The sequence below is a fragment of the Brachycentrus maculatus genome, unplaced genomic scaffold (genome assembly GCF_059751285.1).
Source record: "Brachycentrus maculatus isolate JH-2025_06_01 unplaced genomic scaffold, ASM5975128v1 h1tg000206l, whole genome shotgun sequence".
In the NCBI taxonomy this organism is placed as follows: domain Eukaryota; kingdom Metazoa; phylum Arthropoda; class Insecta; order Trichoptera; family Brachycentridae; genus Brachycentrus; species Brachycentrus maculatus.
In genome coordinates, this window is record NW_028280957.1 from 563,617 (window position 1) to 584,578 (window position 20,962).

At 34.9% G+C, this 20,962-nt stretch overlaps 1 protein-coding gene across 1 annotated transcript in view; it reads left to right on the top strand.

Moving 5' to 3' along the window:
• The first annotated feature begins 837 nt into the window (after window positions 1–837).
• Fak (protein tyrosine kinase 2 Fak) overlaps window positions 838–20,962 on the top strand; it is a 44,138-nt gene continuing 24,013 nt past the window's right edge. Inside the window, exons 1-9 of the mRNA XM_088263871.1 lie at window positions 838–1,123; window positions 9,966–10,099; window positions 10,790–10,974; window positions 12,865–13,029; window positions 14,889–14,968; window positions 16,320–16,479; window positions 16,983–17,127; window positions 18,906–19,099; window positions 19,726–19,807. Coding sequence (XP_088119997.1) covers window positions 984–1,123; window positions 9,966–10,099; window positions 10,790–10,974; window positions 12,865–13,029; window positions 14,889–14,968; window positions 16,320–16,479; window positions 16,983–17,127; window positions 18,906–19,099; window positions 19,726–19,807 — 1,285 coding nt within the window. The 5' untranslated portion in view covers window positions 838–983. The remainder of the gene's footprint in view (window positions 1,124–9,965; window positions 10,100–10,789; window positions 10,975–12,864; window positions 13,030–14,888; window positions 14,969–16,319; window positions 16,480–16,982; window positions 17,128–18,905; window positions 19,100–19,725; window positions 19,808–20,962) is intronic.

The following is a 20,962-nucleotide window of genomic DNA, read 5'->3' on the forward strand; positions in this document are numbered from 1 at the left end:
ACAACACTTTCTGCCCTGTAGCGGGTAAATATTAAGTTAAAAATATGCCTCTTTTGCTGGGATATAGTACATTTTCTGGGCATTCCAAAAATATGCACAACTTAAAATTGACGATTTTTGATTTATGACGTTCTTGAAAGGAGTGAGCGATATGTTCCTCAGAGGTTGTCATAAGATCATCCAGTGTTTGAGTGCAATCGAATATTTTTGATCGTTTGCAAAAATCAGTTAGAAACGTCTGCCGATAGAAGTGAGATTAAAAATTGGAAGCGTCTGAAATACGTTTGAAATAATATTTTCTGAAAACAGTAATAGTTCATTCATAGTTCGATATTGAATCTTTTACTGACACCCTGTGCTCTTTCTAGTTTGAAACGTCTGCCGATAGTGTGATCGTTCCGAAATATAAGCGTCCATCGACTAACTGACGATCGTTACAATTTCGAGTCTTATTGTTCGATGTTTAAAAATTGAAACATTCCCCTGAAAACAGTGTGGCTACTCTAAGTTCGAAACGTCCGTCGATAGTAGTGTGGTTCGAAATTGAAAATTGAAACCTCCGCCGACAGAAGTGCGTTCATTTTGAATTTGGACCGTCCGCTGACAGCAGCTTGTTCGAAGTTTGAAACGGCCGTCGACAGTAGTTTGGCTGTTCCAAGTTTGAAACGTCCGTCGATAGCAGTATAATTCGAAATTTGAAAATTGAAACCTTCGCTGACCGTAGTGTGATTGTTCCAAGTTTGAAACGTCCGTCGATAGCAGTGGATCGAAATTTGAAAATTGAAACGTCCGCCGACAGTAGTTTGGCTGTTCGAAGCTTGAAACGTCCGCCGACAGTAGTTTGGCTGTTCGAAGTTTGAAACGTCCGCCGACAGTAGTTTGGCTGTTCGAAGCTTGGAACGTCCGCCGACAGCAGTGCGTTCGTTCGGACAGCAGGCGTCCGCAGATAGCAGGCCCGGCATGGTGGTCCTGCGGCCGGCGAGATGGTGATGCTGGCCTCGCCCGCAGGCCGGCAGCGGCGGCCGCGGCCGGCCAGCCTGCTGCTGTGCCCGCTGCGCGTGCGCGGGGAGCCGGCGCACCGGTGCAGCCACACGTGGCGCTTCCACCGCCCCAGATCCAGAAGGTCCTAACGCGCACTGAATCGTGCAAATATCACATAACCCTATTTCATAAAAAACTAAAACATCTCATAAAAATATGTATTTTTAATTTTGTACTGACATTTCTAAATGGAACTGCATTTTATATGATAAAATAACTATGTATTTATGTAGTTTTTTCCACTTTTATTTTAATTTGACCAGTGAACGGATTTCGTCGTTACCGACATCATCAGACTGCAGATGATACATCAGTCTGATGATGTCGGTAATGATGAAACCCAGTCACTGAGTAATTAAAATAAAAATGAAAAAAAAAACTATCAAGTTTTTTTAAAAATTATAATTATAATGATTTTGAATAATTTACATTGTATGCTTATCGTTTTTCTCATACTATAGAAATTGGAAGAAAACTCACAGGCCACGGGATAGTGTGTTTTTTTTTAATTACCTAACGTCCAAGTGACTCTGAAGTCTATCTACGGCTTATGCAATACCGTTTACCATGTCCCTACTCAGGCTTCAAGTTTATAAGTTTCATAGCCTATGCCTACTCGTGAGTGGATTTACTCTTTATGTTTAAAGTTACTATAATTTCATGTTATTCATGAGTGAAAATTCTAGGCGAAAACACTCGCTGTGATTTTCATCCTGGATAGTGTCGAGTTGTGGTACCGTGGGCATTGTCGCGGACTCTTAAGTCAGAGTTTCTCTGTTCGAACCCACTCTACCACAATTTGATACCTATTTCTAATAATGAGCCGCTCAGGCTAATAATATGAAATTAAAGTATTTTTGTAAATAACAAAAACACGATTGAATATTAAATAAATATTTTAATTAAATAAAAACATAAAACATAAAAATAAAATATTGAAACCGTGTTTTCCCGCGCATTTTGATTAAAACGCATTAGTGTTGCCACACCTCGAAATAATACTCGTACAAAAGGTAGGAACTACCGGTACGATCCCTGCCTAGCCAATGTGACCTAATGAACCGGTGTTTCTACATATCGCTCACTCCTTTCAAGAACGTCATAAATAAAAAAAAGATTTTTCAGGAGAACGTTTTTAAAGTTCAAACATAAAATACAATGTATTAAAAAATAAATATCAAGCCACTTATTTAACTTTTTACTGTGCAACAGATGTTTTTATGTAAAACCTGAATATTTTTTCTCCATTTGAAAAATATTTAGTATATTTAAAAAAATAATGAAACAATACCTTTTCTTCAAAATGCAAAAATAACACTTTCTGCCCTGTAGCGGGTAAATATTAAGTTAAAAATATGCCTCTTTTGCTGGGATATAGTAAATTTTCTGGGCATTACGAAAACATGCACATCTCAAAATTGACGATTTTTGATTTATGACGTTCTTGAAAGGAGTGAGCGATATGTATAATTTAGAAGTTACGACTCGTTAACATTGTGACGTATTGTATATAAACATAAGCTTAAACATTTGTACGAAATTCATAATAAACGAAGTCGGCCCAAAACGAAAAGGATGCATGTACATTTTTGAAAAGGAAATATAGGGTCCGCCATCTAAAGTTTTTTTTTTCAACTAGTGCTTATTTCGTGAATGGTAACACTTAGCTCATGTCTGATTTGACAAATAATTAGTTTTATCCTTCCGCTAAACGAATATGGTTGTGTATACGCTTGAACAACGCTGGGAAATATTGCGACATTCGACTTACAGAAGATGCCGATTTTGCCAAAAAAATCATCTTTTCGGATGAAGCTCATTTTGATCTTGGCGGGTATGTAAACAAGCAAAATTGTCGTATTTGGGGCACAGAAAACCCGCACGCATACATTGAAAAGCCGGTACACCCAAAACGAGTCACTGTTTGGTGCGGATTTTGGTCCAGAGGCATAATTGGGCCATTTTTCTTTGAAAATGAGCAAGGAGTGGCCGTTAGTCAATGGCGATCGTTATCGGGCCATGTTGAACGGATTTTTGTTCACAAAAATTGAAGAGGAGGATATTGGCAACATTTGGTTTCAACAGGACGGCGCTACGTGCCACACAGCCGAAGCTACACTCGATGTTTTGCGCCCCATTTTCAAAAAAAAAATGTTATTTGGCGGACCCTTTATAAGTACCTGAACTTTCAAAAAATAAATCCAGGTATCAATTTTTCATTTTTTCATTAATTGATTCGGCAGTCACATTGTGGTAAGAATCTATCCATTTTTAATTTAAGTTTTGCTTAGTAAATACCACTTATTTAGTACGGTATTTTTTTTTTTATAAAAAATAGAGAAATATTTGTTTTTTCTATTATTGACACAAATATTTCAATTTCATACTATTTCTGTGAGCCTAAGCGGCTCATTATTAGAAAAAGGTATCAAATTGTGGTAAAGTGGGTTCGAACCGAGAAACTCTGACCAAGATCAAGAGTCGGCGACAGTAACCACGGGACCACAACCCGACAACAAATTAAACTCTTTATTCCAAAAATGGTATCTAAATCGCCAACATTTTCACATTCGAAAATGCGAATTATCAAAAAATCTTTGTTTGATTTAAAAATTAATAAATAATTAAATTAAAACGGAGTTCTACAAATTAAACGCCAAATCAATAAATACTGATCATGTCACTGACGATTACTGACTGAATTTACCATATTGATCACAATACTGAATAAAATAATAATAATAATAATAAATCCCTTATCTGCACCCCAATGGTGCATAGGGCACTGCGTCATATAAACGCAGTGTTATCTTGATCATTAACCTCCTCCTTGATAAGCACTCCGCTTCAGGTACCAGTCCAGGGTAATATTGAATTAATATTAGAGTGAAAAAAATCACTTATATTTATTTTACCCACCCTGGGAATCGAACCCGGACCTCCAGAACGGTAACCGAGCGTGCTGACCATTACACTACGGAGGCGGATTAATACATAAATTAAAATGGAGTTCTATAAATTAAACGCTAAATCAATAAATATTGATCATATCACTGACGATTACTGACTATTAATTGACTGAATTTACCATATCGATCACAATACTGAATAAAATAGTGGTACAAAATATAGTCCTTTTTTATGATGAGTGTCGGGTTGTGGTCCCGTGGTTAGTGTCGCGGACTCTTACGTCAGAGTTTCTCGGTTCGCACCCACTCTACCACAATTTGATACCTATTTCTAATAATGAGCCGCTTAGGCTCTCCGAAAGAGTATGAAATTGAAATATTTGTGTAAATAATATAAACACATTTTTTTTATATATATAAAAAAAATACCGTAAAATACCTCCTTTAAAAAATAAAAATATTTTTTTAAATTGGAGTTGGGCGAATTGCGTCGTGGACTCGCGGTGGATTAATTAGCAGTACGGGCACTCCCATAATGGGAGACGTGTTCTTAATAATACATTATCCGGGTAATTATGATCATATTAATGTTTTTGCGTGATCGCCGCGAAACCGTTTCGACGATTGACTAATGCCTACTTTCCGAACGACACACCTTCCCGCTGATGTGGGCTTAATACCTTACAATTATAGTACCTACGTAAAGATGTTGACTCTTAAAAATCATCATTTTACACTTATGGCTTGTTTATTACTAGGTATAATAATATTATTTATTGATTAACTTTGTTGAATGACATGTTGATTTTTTTTAATTAAATACAGGGTGGGGCGCGGTCACTACCTTTTTGAAACTCTCGCTGCAAAATGACAGTTACTCCTAGAACGCGTTTTTATAGCGCGTTTGAAAGCACAGGATCTTATTTTTTTTAGGTTAGTTTAGTTGCAATCATGTTATGGACGAACGAGGAGCGCGCGTTTGCCGTGGAGGTCTACTTTTCCATTCAGAAAACAATTCAATATCGCGCCTGCAGGCCGTGTGCCTAATCCTAAATTGATTTTTACATCAGACATACATTACGATGTCGGTGGACACGTTCAGGGATACTGGCAATGTAAAGAAGAAACAAAATGGACCTTCCAGAACCATCAGGATGCCTGAAAACGTCGCCAGTCAAAAACGTCGTCGTCATATCCATTTCTTCGAGTTTTTTATACGCAAACTCGAAGAAAGGGATGTAGGGGATGTGTGGTTTCAGCTGGATGACACAACGGCCTTCCATTTTTTTGCGGGAACACCTTCCCGAACAGCGCATCTCTTTTAGGGGCGATCTTCAGTGGCCAGCGCGATCCCCAGATAATTTACTTTGTTTTATGTTTTGAATATTGAAAGCATTAACTTTGTGGATCATATTGATATATTATTTCGAGAAATAAAAATACTTTGTGTTCTGATCCACTCACATTTTTATTAACCAACTAGTTTCGGCGACAACCTGTTGCCCTCTTCAGGGTTTAATTAGGTTTAATTTAGTAATAAATTAAACCCTGAAGAGGGCAACAGGTTGTTGCCGAAACTAGTTGGTTAATAAAAATGTGAGTGGATCAAATCACAAAGTATTTTTTAATTTCTCGAAATAATATACTTTGTTTTAATTTACTTTGTTTATAAAAAAATGTATGTTTAATTTTTTTATTTATTATTTGTATTCATTTATTTAAATCACAATTTATACATATTTAGAACTTTTTTTTGCAGAAACCTTGTGTCTTGTCGGTGGAGTTCTTTTAAAATACATTTTTTATTGTTTTTAACGATTTTAACCTAATATAGACACAAAAAAGAGAAAAAATTAAGAATATAAACATTTTACAATTTTCATAAAATGAACTCTTGATCATTTACCCATTCCTTTATTTTGCCTTTGTTCTATATTTTATTTTGACCTCTAACATCCGTCGGCAACAAATTAAAAATGTTCGGAGCGATATATTGCAGTGTTGGACTCCCATATTTATTGTTAATTCTTGGGACTATTAAACCTTCGTTGTGTGTAAATCGTGTATCATGGTTGTGTACTAAAGGATTTCGATATTTTTGTCTAGTTTGTTGTTCAACGATGATACTCATCCATGAACTCCCTCTATAAACACAAGTATCTACTTTATTAGAGAGGTAGAAACGTTATATTTGAAACGTTTTGTATATTAACCAACTATTTAGTATGATTTAAATATGTATTTTGTAAAAAAACTCTTAAATGGATAAACGCAGATTTTTGTACTAGGATTCTTCTTCTTCTTCTTTTTAATGGCTTTTCACCCATCTTGGGTGTACAAGGATTCTGACACCAAAAAATATTTTTACAACATAAGTGAAAAAAATCAATTAAGCATTGCCAATACATAAATTAAAAACGATAAAATCTAAAACTAACTAACTAACTAACCATCATGCCGCTCTGCGCAGGGGTAGGCAAAGAGTATAGAACGCCACAACACTCTGTTTCTGCAAACATTCTTCGCCTCTCCCACGTTCATGCATCTCCTCATACATACCCGCTCATACATGATAAAATCTCAGTTGTCATAAATAATAACAATGTTAAAATTACATATTATTTTTGACATCTCATCAAAAATGAAGAAGAATATGGAAGTCTGGGCATTTACGGGGCTGACGACCGTCATAGGCTGGTTTAAGTGATCACTTTACACACGTGTAACATTCACCAATTCTACCCATCATTGACAACCACACTACTCAAATTCTTGGAAGTTCTGTATATATGAACCAATTTAGAAATCTTGTTCTTGAACCAATAGAACTTCACTAGAGACATCTATTGGTGAGATGTAAAGAAGCTTTTTATTAAGCAGAAACTCTTATATTAGTACAAGGACACACACAATATTTTCCATACAATCACAATCGACCCGCGTTTTTTTTTAATTTAAATACTCTTAAATAAAATTCAAATAAACAATCTTTAAAATCCTAAAAATAAACTCATGAATGCTAAATTGAGACATTATCCATTTAGTGGTGTGTTGAATGCAATTTCTATGCATCTCGGTGATTATTTCCTCGTTCAAACTGCATCCCTATAAGGCCGTAATTTTGTTTTGTGCAATCAGGAAGTGCAGCCGTAACAAAAGTGCACGAAGTCCCCTCACGACTCATAATGTATGCACAGTTGAACCGTTAAAAAAACCTATCAGTAATCATTAATTATCGACGTGTGTTGTGTTGCATTTAATATGTGTGTACCTACCTGCAGTGTGGCTCAAAACTCGTAGTCCGTGTCTGAAAGAATTTTAAAATAAATGTTTTGTTTACTGTAAGGAAATGTATATATATATTTAAAACCCTTATCCGCATCCCAATGATGCATAGGGCACTGTGTCATATAAACGCAGTGTTATCTTGATCGTTTACACATGAAGGAAAGGTGATCAGGCCTCCGCTTCAGGTACCAGTCCATGGTAGTATTGAATAAATACTACAGTGAATAAATCACTTATATTTATTTTACCCCCCTTGGGAATCGAACCCGGGACCTCCAAAACGGTAGCCGACCGTGCTGACCATTACACTACAGAGGCGGACGTATATATATATATATATATATATATATATATATATATATATATATATATATATATATATATATATATATATATATATATACATATATATATATATATATATATATATATATATATATATATATATATATATATATATATATATATAATATATATATATATATATATATATATATATATATATATATATATATATATATATATATATATATATATATATATATATATAACGTGGTAATATTTTCCTTCGTAAATTGGGTGTAAATAATATGTAAAGTGGGTGTATAATAATAAAATAAACAATGTGTTGATTTGTTATTAAAGTTTATTCTTAATTTATCTTTATAATATTTTTCTATCTATCTATCTGATTCGGACAGTTAGAATATTATATTTTTTCTATCTGATGTCTTTAGTTTTATTCAGCGCGACGCATGCGACATCTGGCGGTAGAACTGTTTTATGTAGGTACTATTTGTAAGTACTTAATAAAATGTATAGGTAGGTACCTAGGTATTTTATTAAATATATATATATATATATATATATATATATATATATATATATATATATATATATATATATATATATATATATATATATATATATATATATATATATATATATATATATAGATGTAGTAAATTAGGTATAAATGATAGTTTATATTAGTAGTAATATTAGCTAACTTAAGAAATAATATTAAAAAAATGCTTTTTTATTCTTGAATTATAAAACTATAATTATAAAATACCATGAATTAAAAACAAAATACTATAAAGTGTTTTGTTTTTAATTTTTAATAAACAATAAATAAATTCCGAAACAATAAATAAGATGACTAGAATTTATGCTTTTTTCCTTTCATTTCGCTGAAAATTTTTGAAAAAAACAAACAATGTTTGGAGATCACTGGTATATACTGTGTTTATTTTTTTTAAACCCTTATCCGCACCCAATGGTGCATAGGGCACTGCATCGTATTGTAATAATTAATAAATTTGTCTACTTATATGTAACTTCTGTTTGTGCCAATTTATTTTCAAATAATACTCATTTGATACTCGTGATACAACTGAATAATTGATGTATTATAAACATAAACATAATAGGTACACGGTGTTTTTGCCACACCGTGTATTATGTTTCGATTTTTTGCCAAAATGACTCGTAGTTTGTCTAGACAATTTTTATTGTCAATCAATCGAGTATTGTAATGAGGAATCCATAAATATTTTCAAATACTATTATCTGCATAATATTTCAGACATGCCATAATTTGATTTAATTTATATTAAATATATATATATATATATATATATATATATATATATATATATATATATATATATATATATATATATATATATATATATATATATATATATATATATATATATATATATATATATATATATATATATATATATATATATATATATATATATATATATATATATATATATATATATATATATATATATATATATATATATATATATATATATATATATATATATATATATATATATATATATATATATATATATATAACATTTTGAGTGTGTCCAAATACTGGATTATCTCCAACTATAGGAGTTATCTTTTATATAATTTTTTTGACACGTGTGTAAAGTGATCACTTAAACTGCCTATGACGGTCGCAAGTCCCGTAAATGCACATACCTCCATATTCTTCTTCGTCAATGTTGAGATGTCAAAAAAATAAGATAAGAAATGTGTATACCTATATAATACACTGTAGCGCGAGTGGTATGTTTGCCACAGCACGCCTACCGCACTGGGATGGCCTGTTAAGGCACCGAGTGGCAGGCTTCCGGGAGAGGCTGATGAAGAGCTCCAACCTCATCATAAAGCGGCTTGTGGAGCACAGATGGGGGCTGGACATGTGGCGGCACTGGAGCGCAGTGATGCGTTTGCCAGCGAGCTAATGTTCATCCACATCTCTCCAAATTTATTATTATTATTATAATTTTTTATTTTTCTTTCAGTCTCTTATTTGTTTATTATTTTTAATATCATTGTATATAAAAAAATTGTTGTAAAACATATATAGCTGACTAAGTATTGCACCCACCACTTAGTCAAGTTGGAATAAAGAGTTATTATTATTATCATTATTATTATTATTATTATTATTATTATTATTATTATTATTATTATTATTATTATTATTATTATTATTATTAGTATTATTATTATTATTATTATTATTATATATATATATATATATATATATATATATATATATATATATATATATATATATATATACATATGTATAATAGTTCTTTTATTTTAATCATTGATTTGTTCCCATATTTAAGGATTTGTAAGGACTTAAGAACGGAGAATGTAAAATAACAATGTTTTGTTTTGTTACAGCCATGAGCCGGCGGCGGGGTGCTTGGGGGGGCGGGCGGCGCTAGGCGGGGGCGCCATGGCCGCGCTGCAGGGACCCCCGCCCGGGGGCGGCAGTCCGCAGCACCGCCGGAAGGGCGGAGACCCCGCCTCACAAGGTACGCGTGCCTTGCGCATTTGTCCATCCCTTGCACTTGTTTTTCGGGCTTAATTTTGTAACAAGCTTGAGCCTAAAACACAGTTTGTTCTTAAGTTAGTAGCAAGCTTCAGTCTATGACACAGTTTTATCTTAATTTTGAATTGTAACAAGCTTCAATCTATGATACAATCTTACCTTAATTTGGTACTAATGACACAGTTTTACCTTAATTTAGTTAGTACCAAGTTTCACTCTATGTATAACACGGTTTCACCTTAATTTACAATAGTACCAAGCTTCAATCTATGACACAGTTATACTTTAATTTAGTTAATAGCAAACTTCAGTCTATAACACAGTTTTACCTTAATTTATAATAGTACCAAGCTTCAGTCTATGACACGGTTATGCCTTTGCTTAGTATCAAGCTTCAGCCTATGACATAATATTACCTTACTTTAGTACCAAGCTTCAGTCTATAACACGGTTATGCCTTAGTTTAGTACCAAGCTTCAGTCTATGACATAGTATTACCTTAATTTAGTACCAAGCTTCAGTCTATAACACGGTTATTCTTACTGAACTACACACCAAGGGTTTAAACAGAAAGCCTCTTTGTTCCTTATCAATTACTCAACATAAACTGACACCAAGCTCAATATTGCCAATACATTGGAAAACCCCTTTGATGCTTGTTCCTCCTGTCCAGGGGAGAAGCCCAGCACGCTGAAGGTGCACCTGCCCAACGGGGGCTTCAATGTGGTGAAGTTTGGCGAGGCGGGGGACGTGCGCGCCGTCATCGCGCTGGTGGCCTCGCGGCTCGCCCTCGGCCAGCGCCACTACGGGCGCTGCTACGCGCTGCGCGCCTGCCAGTGCCAGCCGTCCACCAAGCAGGTCAGTGGTACTGCCCCTTGAACTCACAAACTGAGGAAACCTCAACAAGATGCAAGTGCCTCATGCCTCATACAAGGTCTTGTGGTACATATCGTAGTCGTACAGGAGAAAGTGACCAACTAACAAAACGTAAAAAAAATGTTCAGGAGGGCCATTTAAGTCAATTTTGCTTAGCAAGAAAATAAATATTGAAAAGACTTGGCACGATCAGATCAATCAGAACCTAAAATCTGGCGGTGTCAAAAGTCTGCGCAATCGGAGGGCATGTATGACTAGATGTATGGATGTGAAGGAGGCGAGCAGTGTATGTCAGGACAGAAGAGTGTGGCGTTCCATCCTCTCTGCCTACCCCTGCGGAGAAACGGCGTGATGGTAGTAGTAGTAGTAGTAGAAAATAAGTATCAATGCAGTGAGTCATTTTTAACAAGTCAATATATTATACTTCTAAGTTTAAAATCCTTTGGGATTTTTTTCAGAGCATTATTAAGCTAGTAAGATGTCAAATAGTCAATAATCAGGTTTTTGTAAAAATTGCACTTGGTCACTTTCTCCTGTATGACTACGATATGTCTGAAGATAGATAGACAAAGTGCGGTTCTTGACTTTTTAATTTTTTATTATTAACAAAAATTGTATTGTTGGGTAATTTATCCAAAATAAAACAAGGTTTGTTGGATTGAATTCTACATTTATTTATGTATATGTTAATATGTCATGCGTTTCGTCTTCTTCTGGCCATTATCAAACAAAGTGTTAACATTATCAGTGTTTGATGATGTCCTAAGAAGACGAAACGCGTCACGTATTAACATATACATAAATAAATGTAGAATTCAAGCCAACAAACCTTTGTTTTATTTTGGATATATTACCCAACAATTCAATATGGAATTCTACCAACTGTCTGCAGTTACAATAAATGACATAAATTGTATACATATACTCAAATCACAATTTTAAACATATTTAAAACATTTTTTTTGCAGAGACCCACCAAGCCACCTTGTGTGTCTTGTCGGTGGAGTTCTTTTTTAATACATTTTTTATTATTTTTAACGATTTTAACCTAATAAACACATAAAAAAAAGGGAAAAAATAAGAACATATAAATTTTACAATTTTAATAAAATTAACTCTTGATCATTCATCCTTTCCTTTATTTTGCCTTTGTTCCATATTTTATTTTGACCTCTAACATCCGTCATTGAAATTATCAGGATAGTGAAATACTCCCATATATGGGATATGATACGAACCACGCACGTTGAAATGTTCTTTTAGTGGTTTTATGTACACTTGAAGAAAAAATATGTGAAATGCTCCGCGGGCCACAAGTAGACACCCAGACACGCAAGCCGCTGGTTGGCCGCCCTTGGACTAAAAGAATCCTTGCTAATCGCATCGATTAATAATCATTGACTCATCAAGCAAATAGACTGCGAAGATCAATTAGACCTCAGATTACTACTTCTTCTTCATCTTTCTAAAGATCCTGACATCTTTCTGTAATAATAATAGTTTTGGATGATTTATTTAGCGCCATTTTCGTAAAATACCACCTCAAGAGTTCTTATACAGATATGGGTTATGATATGAAAATGATAATAATAATAATAATAATAATAATAATCTTGGATGATTTATGTAGCGCCATTTTCGTAAAAAAATTACCTCAAGGGCGCTTATACAGATACGGATTATGATATAAAAATGATAGTGAGAGAAAATTAAAAAAATATATTAATGAAAAACGTCGTCAATCGGCTGAGTCTGAAGGCAGGAAAGTGGAGCCGCCGTATTGTTGCGCTTTCTTCTCGGTCTTCTTGGGCTGGAGCATGGCCGAGATGTTGGGCAGGACGCCTCACTGTGTAATTGATTGTATTCTTCCAGACGGTATGGATCCACCAGGACACCACGATGGCGGAAGTGCAGGAGAAGTGGCTGGCCAAGGCCGGGGAGGAGTGGCGGTTCGAGCTGAGGGTCCGCTACCCCCCGCCCAACCTGAAGGAGCTCAGCGAAAAGGACAAAGTCACCTTCTTTTATTATTACGATCAGGTACTTTCCACTTATTCACCCTATTTTTTATGAATTTTATTACATTTTTATAGATTTGGCGTTTAATTTGTAGAACTCCATTTTATTTTATATATTAAATTTTAAATCAAACACTCATTTTTGAGTCTACTAAGTTGTATTTTATTGTTGAAAAACATAAAAATCAATTTTGTGGCAATTTTTTCATCTAGTTGTGGCATTTTAAAACAAATGTTGTTACAACACTTTGAGTGTGTCCAAATACTTGTTCACAAAGTCTGGATTATCTCCAATTACAGGAGTTATTTTCACATTATTTTTTGACATCTCGTCAAAGATGAAGAAGAATGTCAATGTATTTGGACACACTCAAAATGTTGTAAATAAATTATCTAGTCAAATTATAAGCTTAAATAATAAAAATTAAAATGATATTTTCTGGCGTTTATCATGTGTGTGATTATAATCCAGGATACGGACCTCACATACTAATAAAAGAGTTTCTGCTCATAAAAAGCTTCTTTTCATCTCACCAATAGATGTCTCTAGTAAGTTGTAGTGATTGAAGAAAAATGTTTCAAAATTGGTTCATATATATAAAGAACTTCTAAGAATTTGAGTAGTGTGGTTGTCAATAATGGGTAGAATTGATGAATGTTACACGTGTGTAAAGTGATCACTTAAACCAGCTTATGATGGCCTACAGCCCCTTAATTGCCCAGACTTCCATATTCTTCTTCATCTTTGATGAGATGTCAAAAAATAACATAAAAATCAATTTTGTGGCAATTGTTTCGTCTAGTTATGGCATTTTCAAATGAATGTTGTTATATTTCATTCGTTACAATTGTCACAAAATTTATTTTTATTTGTTTTTTAACAATAAAATACAACTTAGTAGACTCAAAGAATCAGTGTTTGATTAAACATTCAATACATTAATTTTATTACCGCCTTCAATCCTCTATGACGCGTCGTTTACTTTCACCCAGGAAATATGGAGATGTCATAATAATATCTCAAATCATCGACAATCTTATCAGTAAAGGTCTCTTATCAATCATGATACAATTTAATAATACTAATATGAAAAACATATATTCTGTTTGTTCTATGTAAAAACACTTATTTTTGAAAAACTACTTGAAAATAACTTTTATAGCGCCATTTTCGTAAAATACTACCTCAAAGGTGCTTATTGACCGCAATGTCAATTTTCAATGTTGAACGCAATAGCAACACACGCAATACTAAACATTGCTCATGGCAGACAGCGTGTTTCTCGATATCTGCTGTCACTTATCGTTATTTCATTGTTTATTTTTTAAATGCATGTAATTCTATTGTTCCACGCGCACTGTGAAATTAAACATATTTCAAATGGGTGCCTTCCATTTTCTTCTTTTTCCTTTTTTACACAGCAATGCAAGGAAGGGTACAGCTAGTAAGATCAACAAATCAATTCTTTCTTCTGTGGTCTCAATCTTGTGGATTGCTTTGCAGCAACAAATGACACCTCCTTCGCCATTCCGGTCTATCACGCGCCGCCCTCTTCAGCTCCTCAATTTTTATATATGTATTAACATATGTATTGTATTAATTCTTCTTCTTCTTTCTGTGCCACTTGTAACGAAGATCGGCGATCATCATGGCTATCTTCAATTTGGATGCTGCAGCTTGGTACAGAGGTTTGGTGCTTCTGCCAAACCATTGTCGTAGGTTTTTCAGCCATGATGTCCTTCGGCATCTTTGAGTTCTTCGCCCCTCAATCTTTCCTTGTATGATTAGGTGGAGAAGACGATATTTTTCATTTCTCATGACGTGTCTGAAGTACATCAGCGCACTCTGCTTAATTGTATTAATATATTTTTAAATTTCAGGTACGAAATGATTACCTGAACGCTAGTCATCCGATGTTGGATCAGGAAGTAGCTGTCCAGCTGTGTTGTCTTGAGATTAGGTAAGAGATATGTAAAGTAACACCCCACTTAAAGCCATTCCTTATTTACGCTGTTTCGCCATAACGCTATTTTCAAAGCGTGGTTCAGTGTTCACTGAGGAACTGAAAAATGCAGTACTGGTGGATTTTCTAATATTTGTTCAGTCGTGTATATGGCATGTCGACTCCCAATCCAGTCGTGTGTAAGGTGTGTGCATTCCCGATAACTTTGTATGTGTACTACAATACTGTGTCAAACATTTTGAGTGTACCGTAGAACGGGGCTACTTGAACTTTGATGTGTTACTTGAGCCCAGTACAAAAAAATATTTAGATCGTGGTATCCATCGAAGTATCGTGACAACAAGTGTCACCTGTCAGGGAAACAATGAATCATCTTGATACATTCATTATTGTAGACTAAATACAGATTTAAATCTTTTGTTGTACTGGGCTCAAGTAACACATCAAAGTTCAAGTAGCCCCGTTCTACGGTATTCAAATACTTGTTCACGAATCTGGATTATCTTCACATAAGAGTTATTATTAGCGGATTAGGAGTCGAAATAATCGGCGGGTATGTGTGACGAGTTGCATGACCGTGGCATCATGGGTAAAATTGGCGAATGCTGCACATGTGAATGTGTGTAAAGTATTCACTCAACACACTTCCAATGGGAAAGGTATTTCTACCCGTTCGGTATACATACCCGCCGATTATTCCAACTGCTGACCTAACTGACCACTTTCAAGTATTTGAAATACTTGATGATGCCAAGTTTTCCTCGGTCTTCCTCTACTTTTATTTCCAAGTACATTCGCCTCATAACTTTAGTTTGCCGTTCTTTTTCACTGAGTCATTCCACATGCCCAAGCCATCTCAACGTACCCTTCTTAATTTTATTCATAATGCTTTTCTTAACCTTGCATTCTTTCCTCATATCACCATTCAAATATCTATCATGCATTGTTTTGCACCATATTCATCTAGGAAAACGCATGTAGTTAATACCTTCATGTTTTAATCCGCCTCCGTAGTGTAATGGTCAGCACGCTCGGCTACCGTACTGGAGGTCCCGGGTTCGATTCCCAGGAGGGGTCAAATAAATATAAGTGATTTTTTCACTCTTATATTTACTCAATATTACCTTCGACTGGTACCGGAAGCGGAAGGCCGATCACCTTTCCTTCATTTGTCGACGATCAAGATAACACTGCGTTTATATGATGCAGTGCCCTATGCACCATTGGGGTGCGGATAAGGGTTTGAATGAATGAATGAATGAATGTTTTAATCAGCATCCCTTGTTATAACAGTTGGCATATGCCCCTGCTACGCACGCACCACTAATGTGCTATGATTGTGTTTCAGATATTTTTTTAAAGACATGCCGCAGATAGCGCTGGACAAGAAATCTAACCTAGAATATCTGGAAAAGGAAGTGGGACTACATAAGTTTCTTCCCAAGTCCATTCTGGACGGAACCAAGCCCAAGGCTCTCAGGAAATCCATCCAGCAACACTTCAAGAAGGTAAAGTCTTGCTTGTCACCGATACCCGTTACACGGAGTACTTCCTCAAAGTACTTCCTGCTTCCATTGCCGACTTCCATCCCCCTTGGGTCCTCCCAAATCAGTCCTTAACCTGTCTGGCAGTATTGCCGTATATAGTCATCCAAAAAAAACTTTCCTCAAAAGAGTATGGGCGTACATAAACGTCCGCGCTTATAACTAAAGCCCAGTGCATCCGTTTTCAGGTCTATAATATAAACTAAATCTTAATAAACAATTATATATTCTATAAATAAGGAGAGAGGTTAGTTAGGGGGAAGAGGGTTAGTCAAAGGGGTAGAGTTTGAAAATAAAGGAAAAATGGATAGCACAGGTGAAGAATTTTGAAACAATATATTGTTTATCAAATTATTATATGAATTTTTTTTTTTCCTTTTACAATTTCGTCATGTCTTACAACAAAGTGAATGCTGAAACAAAATAAAATTGTAAAATGTATTATAATTTTTCTATTTTGACTTCAGGTTTCCGGACTAACAGAGGTGGAGTGCATGCTGCGATTCTTCGATCTGCTGCGACCACATTACAACTTCGACCAAGAGACTTTCACCGTAGCCCTGGGAACTGGATGGTCCATACCGGTGGAACTTGCCATAGGACCCAGTATTGGTATGCTCCAAATTTAACGCTAAAGGTGTACTCTCAAATATACAAGTCAGTAACCAAAGACTGCGAGAAGCCACGTGTATATTCCGCGCACTTTTTTTAGAATATGTATCGTAGAAAGTGACCAACTAACAAAAACTAAATTTACAACATTTTGAGTGTGTCCAAATACTTGTTCACAAAATCTGGATTATCTCCAATTACAGGAGTTATTTTCATATTATTTTTTGACATCTCATCAAAGATGAAGAAGAATATGGAAGTCTGGGCATTTACGGGGCTTACGACCGTCATAGGCTGGTTTAAGTGATCACTTTACACACGTGTAACATTCACCAATTCTACCCATTATTGACAACCACACTACTCAAATTCTTGGAAGTTCTATATAAGTGAAGCAATTTAGAAACCTTGTTCGTGAATCACTAAAACTTCACTAGAGACATCTATTGGTGATATGTAAAGAAGCTGTAAAAGCTGTAAGTAAAAAGTAAAATGTTCAGCAGGGCCATTTAAGTCACTTTTGCTTGGCTAGAAAATAAACATCAATGCAGTTAGTCATTTTTAACAAGTCTATATATTATACTTCCAAGTTTCAAATTGCTTTGGGATATTTTTCAGGGCAATATTAAGCTAGTAAGGTATCAAATAGTCAATAATCACATTTTTATAAAAAATGCACTCTCATGTATGACTACTATATTAGAATAAGATTTTTTTGTGTATAAAAAAAGAGATTGAAATGATGGGAATCGGAGCAATAATGACGAATATGTCCGTAAGTTGCTTGCTGTATGCGAATGACGCCGTTTGTGAGTGAGCAGCGCGGCGGATTTGCAGCCAATAGTGTCAAGAAAGTATGATGTATGTATGGAAAATGATCTGGCAATGAATAAAGGAAGTCAAAGGTCGTGGTGTTTGAAAGCGAGAAAGAAGGGATGGAAAAGTGGATGATGATATTGAGAGAAGAGTGAATGCAGGAAATAGAATAAATGGTGTTCTGAACAGAGTGATTGCAAATAAAAATATGTCCATGGAAGCCAAACAAAAAGTTCACAACGGAGTGCTGGTGTCGACACTGATGTATGGAAGCGAAATATGGAACTGGCAAAGGAAAGATAATAGTAGAGTGAACGCTATTGAAATGCACTCCCTCAGACGAATGTGTGGAAAATCATTGTATGACAGAATAAAAAATGAAGATATAAATGAGAAAGGAATGTAAGGCTGAATAAGGGATAGTTGAAAAGATTAGGAAGAGTTCTTTAAGGTGGTATGGACATATGGAGCGAATGGATAACGAGAGAATGACTAAGAAAATATATGTGATGAATGTGAGTGGGAAAACAGAACGAGGACGGCCGAAAAAGACTTGGCACGACTGATCAATTAGAACCTAAAATCTGGTGGTGTCAAAAGACTGCGTAATTGGAGGGCATGTATGACTAGAAGGAGGCGAGGAGTGTATGCTAGGATAGAAGGGTGTGGTGTTCCATCCTCTCTGCCTACCCCTGTGGAGAAACGACGTGATGGTAGTACATAACATTAGTTTTTTTATATATCGTGGGTGTACTGGCAAAAAAAAGGTCAACGTTTTGAATATTGAAAGCATTTACTTTGTGGATCATATTGATATGTTATTTGGAGAAATAAAAAAGGTTATCTTAAAATATGCAATTTTGACGATTGTATTATAATGTTTTCAATGTTCTATAAACTGGAATTTAATGTAAATTGCTGAAATATGAGAGTGTTGATTAATTAGTGAAATGTTTGTCCAGGCGTGTCGTACGTGTCTCACCGGGCGGGCTGCGCGCCCGAGTACACGCGCGTGGCGGCCTTCGAGGACGTGGAGGCCGTGCGCACGCTGCGCGGGGACTGCGAGGGCGCGCGCTCCGCCGCCTGCAAGGGCCTGCTGCAGCTGCGCGTGCGCGCCGCGCAGGACACACTCGCGCTCACCTGCCCCACCGTGCAGGTACGTCGCGCCCACTCCTTGCAACCGAGCGGGTATGTCTGCATAGCTACCCGAGGCAAGCGGACATGACAAGCAGTAATTCATATTTCGCTCACTCCTTTCAACAACGTTATATATAAAAAAATTGACAATTTTCAGTTGCGCATGTTTTCAGAATGCCCAGAAAATGTACTATGTCCCAGCAAAAGAGGCATATTTTTAACTTAATATTTACCCGCTACAGGGCAGAAAGTGTTGTTTTTGCATTTTGAAGAAAAGGTATTGTTTAATAATTTTTTTAAATAAACTAAATATTTTTCAAATGGAGAAAAAACATTCAGGTTTTAACTCAAAAGATCTGTTGCACAGTAGAAAGTTTAATAAGTAGCTTGATATTTATTTTTAATACATTGTATTATATTTTTAAACTTTAAAAACAATCTCTTCAAAAATCAAGTTTTTTGATATATGATGTTGTTGGAAGGAGTGAGCGATTTATCATGTATATACCGCAGATTTGTGCATGTTTATATGTTTATATGTTAAATTATATTTTTGCTGTGTATATTAAGAATTTTAAATACAAAGAACTTTCTTATTGTGTTTTATAAAAGTTGTCATTGGTTTTTTTTTTTTTACCCTTTCAGGTCGCGGAAAGTTTAGCCGACCTCATCGACGGCTACTGCCGACTGTTCTCCAATACCGGGACATCACTCTGGAATAGGACAAGTATGTCTCTAGCATATTTTATGCTCCATATTATCATTAGACTATACTAAAATACCGCCACAGTACTGGTCATTTTGAAATGAATTCACAACAAAAATTCAAATATTTTTCGGCAAACTTGTAACTCGTAATTTGCATTTTTTAACCGAATTCGGTTCCTCGAATTGTGAATTAGACGGCTTTTTGTATATATGAATAACAAACTATTATGTTTTATCATTGCAAGCTGGCATATTGAAGCACTACCAATGTCCGTGTAAAGGTATGTTCATATAATTATTTTGTGTCTTTTACGGGTGATCTATCAATTTTGTATATATTTTATAGTTGATCTATAAATTTCGTGTCTTATATGTACGATTGAAATATGATATATAAAAATTATTAACTCTCGTCTTAATGTTTTTTGAACCCTATCTTTTCATTATATCATCCTTTTAGCACATTAGTATTGTAATAATTTTATTATTCATAATGCAACTCGAAAAAATATATTCTCTTTACTTATCTACAAGCTGTATCCCCCCATTAATTTTTAAACTGCTGTACAAGCCACAAACCTTGACCTGCATCTCCTAAGTGAAGTCCCTGAATGGTGACGATTCAGATTTTTTTTTTCTTTATTTTAAATTCTTTTGCATTTCACATATCGTTCACACCTTTCAAGAACGCCATAAATCAAAAATTTTAAATTTTCAGTTGTACATGTTTTCGGAACGCCCAGAAAATGTACTTTATTCCAGCAAAAGAGGCATAATTTTAACTTAATATTTACCCGCTACAGGACAGAAAGTGTTGTTTTTGCATTTTGGTGAAAAGTTATTGTTAATTTTTTTTTTAAATATACCAAATATTTTTCAAATGGAGAAAAAACCTTCAGGTTTTACCTACAAAAATCTGTTGCACAGTAAAAAGTTCAATAAGTGGCTTGATATTTATTTTTGATATATTGTATTATATTTTTAAACTTTAAAAACATTCTCCTGAAAAATATATTTTTTTTATTTACGACGTTCTTGAAAGGAGTGAGCGATATAGTATACATACAATTAAAAAAATATGTATAGTATAAATACAAAAAGAAGATCCCACAAATGTATAGCCTGTGTGTGGACATACATTATATTTTAGGTTATAATAAAGGGCATTAGCAAG